Here is a 6,786-nt window from a genome sequence, read left to right as displayed (position 1 = left end):
GCACTGCGCTTGGCATGGTTTCCTGCTAGGGCAAAGGCATAGGCTAATAATGCCTTGGTATAGACAAGACTTCCCTGGGTCTCTGAGGTGGATCCCCAGGCATTTTCCAGGCAGAAGAGAGCATTGCGGACAACCGGGTGCTATAAAGATGAAAGGAGATCTTAAGAGAGAAGAACCAGGTGAATAAACTGTCCCCAAGCTAACCCGTGATTAAAAGCCCCTGTGTGCCTGTGTCACCTCACAGTGTGAACCAGAAAATAATTTCCTCTGCAGCTTCCAAAAGGATATAGACCTTTATGTTTCAGTGAAATATATCAAAATTAATAATGAAAACCACAAGTCATTTTCCTCAGAGATTCATAGTTTCATCATGATTTTTTTTTCTGACATTTGTGAGAGGCAGATACAGGGAATGTGCTAGTACATACAGTGACAGGCAGTGGCATCTCCAGCAGAGCAATGGTGATGTAGGCAGAGAGCGTTACCTCATCATCTACTCCACCCTGTAAGGATCAGAGGCAGAGATAATCAAACACTACAATATTCATTAGCTAGAGTTGGCTAGCTCTACATTTCCTCTTGGACATCTTCACTAGAAAGCATCTTTTCTCAAGAAAAATTATTGATTTTCCTCCTTCTTCCTCCACCCTAAAATTCTTGAACCTGTCCCAAATCCCTTTCCCTAACTTTTAGTAATATATTGTTTTATTTTTTTTTTCAACAACGCACAATTTTCATTCAATAAAAACTGATTAATTTTTTACTAGATCAAAAGCTTTAGAGTTTACCATCCTTCCTTAAAACTATGTTACCAGGACTCGAGGAATCAACAGGAGCATCATCGCTCTTACATATTACCCTCTTTAGGAACCAGAACAATATTAAAGGCATCATCACCTTAATAGCATTGTTTAGCAGTGATCCAGAGTGCTGGAAACAACCATTTTCCTTTTGCTTCTGTGAGAGCCAGGTGAGGGAATTCAGGATGTGTGAGTCCTCCACAAAGATATATGACCGGGCTTGAGAAAAGGACTTGAGCACAAATGCAGTGAGCCTGTCCAACAAAGAAGAAACTGAGATTTGAGGACCATCTCATTTTTAAAGCTCACCTGTGCACTGCCTCTAGACATTGGTTTACATAATTCAGTGAAGGAAATTGTTGGGAGAAATTGGTGGGGAAATGATACTTGAATAACTAAATATTCTCTTGTTTGTCCAGCAAATATCTGAGTCTGTTTTTTAAATCTCTTGATGTTATTGGTTTCTCCAGGGTTGATGCTTTTCACTTTTTTTTCCCCTCATGAAATGTTTGTTGGAACCTTAAGCCTTCCCACAACCAAAACTTTTATTTTTATGATTTTACTACTTCATGGTATCTTTATGTCCATTTCATCCTCTTCCTTCTGAATGCACAGGGTACAAGGCTTCTTCCTTGATTATTTCACATTATGATGCTTTCTGCTTTATATTTCCATTTTGGGAGATCTTTATTTTACTGCTATTCACTCTGCTGTCAGAGCAGGTAAGCTTTCATTGATGAATGGTAAGATCATACACATATGGGTTTTTAAAAGATAATAGATTTCCATTAAAGAACTTTAGGCATCAGAGAATAGCTAATTCCAGAATTGTGAAATATGACAGATCTACAAAGAGCATATGGAAGTAATTATCTTACCAAGTGTTTCCCTGTCTTCTACCATCATGATCCCCAAAGGTGCTGTATGAACCATCGTTGTGCTTATAATTCAACTGTCTTTGGTACCCTGAAGAGGAAGTTTTCATAACTTTATGAAATAGTGGAGATATTGGAGAGTGACTTTCCTCAAAACTTGTTTAGGAGTCATAGGAAAACTGCTATTTTATTAAGGTATCTCTAAGACCTGATGATACCATTGAATTTTCTGATTGTATAGTGAAACATTTTATTGGCTATTACAGCAACAATAATTATTAAATCTTAACCAAAGGGATATGAATTTGAATTCAATGAAGAAGATATTAAGAAACTCAATTAAGGTTTCTCCTATTAGGGTAATCTCTTACCACTGATGAGGTGGCCTATGGCTTTGGACTTGACCTTCTCTGTCAGCTGTCGTGTCTCATTCAGATAGTTCAGAACATAGATGTTAGGGACAAAAAGGACCATATTTTGCTCTCCACAACCGTAAGGCATCTGGAGAAGATTCTGAAGATTTTGCATTGCAGAGCCTAGTATATCACCTTAGGAATGAAAAATATAGTAAAATCTGAAGAACTCAGAGCTGAGTTATGTTGGGATAGGAAGATAGATTACTAGCTAAGTGAGAGGTCAATTCATTTGTGAAGGGGAGGACAAGAAAGAATAAAAGGTGAAGAAAAACAAGAAATAGAAAAAAGAAAAAAAGTGAGAAAAATAAAGGAGATGTTTCAAGAATGGAAAAAAAAAGAACCGGAAAAAACTGAATGGCAGGATACATCTTTTCTGATGAGCAACATGTCTGGTAAAAATTAACTATTTTCAAATTTATTAGGAAGTATCACTACATACTAAGTCTCTTGAAGATAAGGACAGAGAGGTGACCCTTCATGTTTTTTTTAGTATATCAAGATATATATTTATATCTGTCTCTTTATATATGTCACATCTATTCAACCCCCTTTCTAATAAATGATGCAATCCTTAGCTCAGTGCTCTTTTTCTCAATCCAATGTCTAGAGTCAGTGACTTCATTAGCCATGAATGATGAGGCCCCATGCACTAGAATTATGGAGACGAACAGCTGCTTCCTTTGGTCTGGGAGACTCACCCAAAACTGCATATGTTGCCCTGGCAGATCCTTCAACCACATTTGAAGGTACTTTTAGTGACAACTTTTCAGGTACTCCAGTTTCTAATGAAAGAAGACAAATATGTATATAAGGGAAGGAAAAAGCAAGATAAATGTTTTATTTTTGTTTAAATGTTTTCCTCTATGCGATCAAGACCTAACCTCTCATTTCTCTTGGTCATTATATAATTTCTTTAATACAATCCAAGTTTCTCCTAAAGCCTCAATTCATCTCATAGTGCAGTTCATATTAATCATATATATTTGTGCTAAATTTCTATAGATTTCTTTATGTGCATATCTTGTGGTATTTTTATTTCTTTCTCTTCATGTTAATTTCTGCTAATTTTTTTTTGTTAAATCACATTTATTCCATAATATGTAGTAAGTGCATGCAATATACAGGTTCTGTTTTAAGTGCAAAGATATAGCAATTTTCAAAACACATTTCCTGACTTCCTGGAATTTTAATTTTAATAAATATTAATACATACTTAATAAATATTTACTATAATAGATGTTAAGTTCTGAGGGGAGAATTAAAGCAGAGTATATGTTCATATAGGTGAGCTAACAAGACAAGGCAAATCAGGAAGTGCAGGGTGTAAAGAGAGGACTCTACTAAATAGCTCATTGATGCAAAATCATAGGTGATTGAAAACTTTAAATAAGTCAGAGAATAAGATTTATAGATATCTAGGTGAAGAGACTTCCAAGTAAAAGGAACAAAAAGTGAAAAGACTCCAGATATCAGAGCATGCTGGATGGGTTCCAAGAGCAGATTACATCTGAAGTTGTTCTTAAAATAACATGTTTAAACAAATAAACAAACATGAGTACATGTTTCTTACTTTTTAAACTATAATTGAATAATAAATAGTACTAGTTTCATGTAGATATTGTAATATTCTTAAAATTATTTAGAGAGTTTTGGGAAGCTTGGTTTTGTATTGGAAAGAATCCTGTCCTACTGTTAATCAATTTCATCCTCATTAATTGCCAAGAGCTTCTAGCTAAGCCTTCTAACTTCTTTATGCCTTCATCAGGAAAAAGTTCTTCATCAAATATCCTTAGATTTGTACATGGGAAAGTACATAATTTTATTTTTTCTCAGAGGACAACATGTCCCAAAAGCTGTTCTACAACCATATACTTTGGCAAGTGGCTTAATATGAGGACTTCATCTATTTTTGACACTTACCTGGTGCACAGAGGAGTGTGTTGAAAGTTTCTTCTTTTTCTATTCCTTCGGGCTTTACATTAAAAAAAAAAAAGTAAAATGATACTGAGTATGTAAGAGAAAAATCAATCAATTTAAAGTAGAGAAAATGTTAGTAAAAAAAATTGACTTGTGGATACAACTATATTTTTGGAAATTAAATGTCCCTGTCACATACATATTATATAATAAGATTTTGAGAAAGTATACCTGCATACCTCAACTAGTAAGGGCTTGACTACAGTATCCTTCTGCCCAAGTGCTGGGACTTTAGGTGCCTCATTGCCACACAATTCCTGAGACTGCAAGGCTTCCGCAGTAGCTGTGAAATTCACCTTTCCTGGGGAATAAGATTCTTAAAGAGTTAAACAGGGATTCTCTAGTGAATGTTTTTTTTTCTTTTTAAATTTCCCCAATTTATATAATGGTTATCTTTTGATTGATCATTGTTAGAGGAGACAAAACATATATCTGGCTCAGAGATGAAAGCAAATCATTACAATATAAGAAGGTGGATTTGTTAACAACTTTATGACTCACCCAGTGACTTTGGGGTCACGGCCCAGGATAAAGTTTTCTGCCTATTTCCACAGACACAGTGAGATTCTTCATTCTTCTCAACTGGGACAGCCAAGAAGGCAGAAGAGTCTTCGAGTTGCACGCTGACCTGCCCCCCGCACCCACCCACAAGTATGAGAAAGATCACAGGCAGAAGGTCAGTAATAGAGGAATGAGCTTAAAGGGACAATATATACTAATTGAGATGCTTTGAGAAATTGTTCAAACAAGGTAAATCCTGTCAAATACTTTGCTGTTTAGATGTTTGCAGTAAGGGAATTGAAAAACTGATAGAAATTAGGATAAATGCTCAGGATTTAGGCTTGTGCCAACACAAAGAGGGGATATTTTTCTTAGAGTGAAAAACCGAAGTAAAATCAGGTGTAAATAATATCTGAATTTAGTAATAGACAGGTAATATAGAATCCCAAATGAATAGAACCTTACCACCTTGAACCTGTCAGGTAGTTTTGCTTTTAGTACCTAGTCCATTTCAAAATTAGGTTGCATCATATTCTGTTATGATTTACTGAGAGATTACCTAGGATACCTATGTAACGAGTGGCGATTGTGTCCCTTCCTTCTGCTTTTGCTCCCTTCTAGAGAAGAGCCCTTACCCGAATGCAGTAGGACAAATAGTTGAACACAGTGACTTTGAGTGCAAAGACTTCTCCTCGCACCACAGAGTAGGGAAGAGTGAGTTCTAGGAAGAAGGGCTGGAAGACTTGAAGAGAGATGATGGGGGAGAGGCCAAGCCCTGTTGTTCCAGACAAGCAGAGTGCGCTGGCCTTCCACTCTGTAATGGTGTCAGGGACCTTCATTGCCAGCTCACTGCTACCTGATAAACTAGTGAAAAGAAAAAGAGTAGGAAAGTGAATGAATCTCTTTTTTAGCATGGACCATAGCATGATAACTTAGTGACCTAAGTAAATGTTAACTTGATATAATGTTTACCACTATTAATGAGGTCTCTGAAAGTTTTTCTTTTCTTTTTAGTGATGAGGGTAGCTTCCTGCTGTCTATTATTTTGGGTATCTCAGGACCAAATTAGAAAAAAAAATGCATTGTTTAACTATGAGATAAATGAACTACGAACCTAAATATTGACTAGAAAAAAGCAGAGCAGAAATGAAAGGATCAGAAACCAAGGATAAATAACACCAAAACCAAAGAAGATAATTTGAGTCTTTTTCTAAATTAAATTCTAGGCAATACACAACTTACTCAAGTCGCACCAAGTCCCAGATCCAGGTTTCAGGGAAATACTTCCGGACCGTCTCTCTTACTTCCTCAACTGAAAAGTATTCTCTTGTCATCATAGAAGGATAATGTGCCATTGCACCATGTCCCACAGCTAAGGTGGGTGCACTCTCTGTGGAAAGACAATGAGCAGGGCTCAATATAAACCTCATTTTTATCATTAGTTTCTTATAATTGTCTTATTTATCAAGTAAAATAAGGTCTCAGGGAACGTTTATTATTGGAACAGTTTAAGCTACAAGCTTTTTACTTTGTTCACTTATTTATTTGTCCTATAGGAAGGTTAATCCTATTTCTTCTTCAAATAGTTTAGAGGTAAATGTATTTTTTTCTAGAAATGAAAACAAATGTAGCTCTCCCTAAGCTGATTTTTCAACTGGTGGAGGAAAGAATAAAGAGTAATTTAATACACCAAATATTGCCTTTACACTGAAATGACGATCACGTGTTCTCCATTTGTGGTGAGAATTTAAAAAAAGAGGAATGAACAGTAGCTACAGGAAGAGAATTTCAGGAATGATATTTTTTATTTAACAGCACATAAGATCTAGAGACATTAACAATAGGATATAATAAAGTATATGTTATAGACAGCAAAAACTCAGTAAAGAACAAAAGATGAACTTCAGATTGCCCAGAAAAGACTTTACCGAAGTATAACTTAAGATAATCATTGAAGGATGAGAAACAGGAGAATGGAGAAGGCATTTCAAGAAAACGATTATGCAAGATTGAAAGAGATGCTCCAAAGAGATCGTGAAGAACTTACCCCTCTGGAGTAGAATGTCTATTTCAGTGGTGCGTTTAACATAGTTGAGTAAATAGTAGGTAATTATATAATAAAACATCATGAAGATTAACACAAATAAATTAGATCTATTAAGGCAGGAGGTAACTTGATTAAAAAGTGATACTACAGACATCAGAAGATATATGAAG

At 35.6% G+C, this 6,786-nt stretch overlaps 1 protein-coding gene across 1 annotated transcript in view; it reads right to left on the bottom strand.

Annotated features, from left to right (window-relative positions):
* LOC105296014 (pregnancy zone protein-like) overlaps positions 1-6,786 on the bottom strand; it is a 50,325-nt gene that overhangs the window by 12,435 nt on the left and 31,104 nt on the right. The window contains exons 18-28 of the mRNA XM_011365935.1: positions 5,812-5,959; positions 5,205-5,433; positions 4,570-4,696; positions 4,248-4,369; positions 4,012-4,063; positions 2,790-2,873; positions 2,047-2,223; positions 1,679-1,766; positions 898-1,054; positions 429-503; positions 3-140 (exon numbers count right to left, since the gene is read on the bottom strand). Coding sequence (XP_011364237.1) covers positions 3-140; positions 429-503; positions 898-1,054; positions 1,679-1,766; positions 2,047-2,223; positions 2,790-2,873; positions 4,012-4,063; positions 4,248-4,369; positions 4,570-4,696; positions 5,205-5,433; positions 5,812-5,959 — 1,397 coding nt within the window. The remainder of the gene's footprint in view (positions 1-2; positions 141-428; positions 504-897; positions 1,055-1,678; positions 1,767-2,046; positions 2,224-2,789; positions 2,874-4,011; positions 4,064-4,247; positions 4,370-4,569; positions 4,697-5,204; positions 5,434-5,811; positions 5,960-6,786) is intronic.

This window comes from Pteropus vampyrus, unplaced genomic scaffold (assembly GCF_000151845.1).
Source record: "Pteropus vampyrus isolate Shadow unplaced genomic scaffold, Pvam_2.0 Scaffold116, whole genome shotgun sequence".
Classification (NCBI taxonomy): Eukaryota; Metazoa; Chordata; class Mammalia; order Chiroptera; family Pteropodidae; genus Pteropus; species Pteropus vampyrus.
Note: the sequence above shows the minus strand (reverse complement) of the source record. Positions and strands in the feature narration are given on the sequence as shown.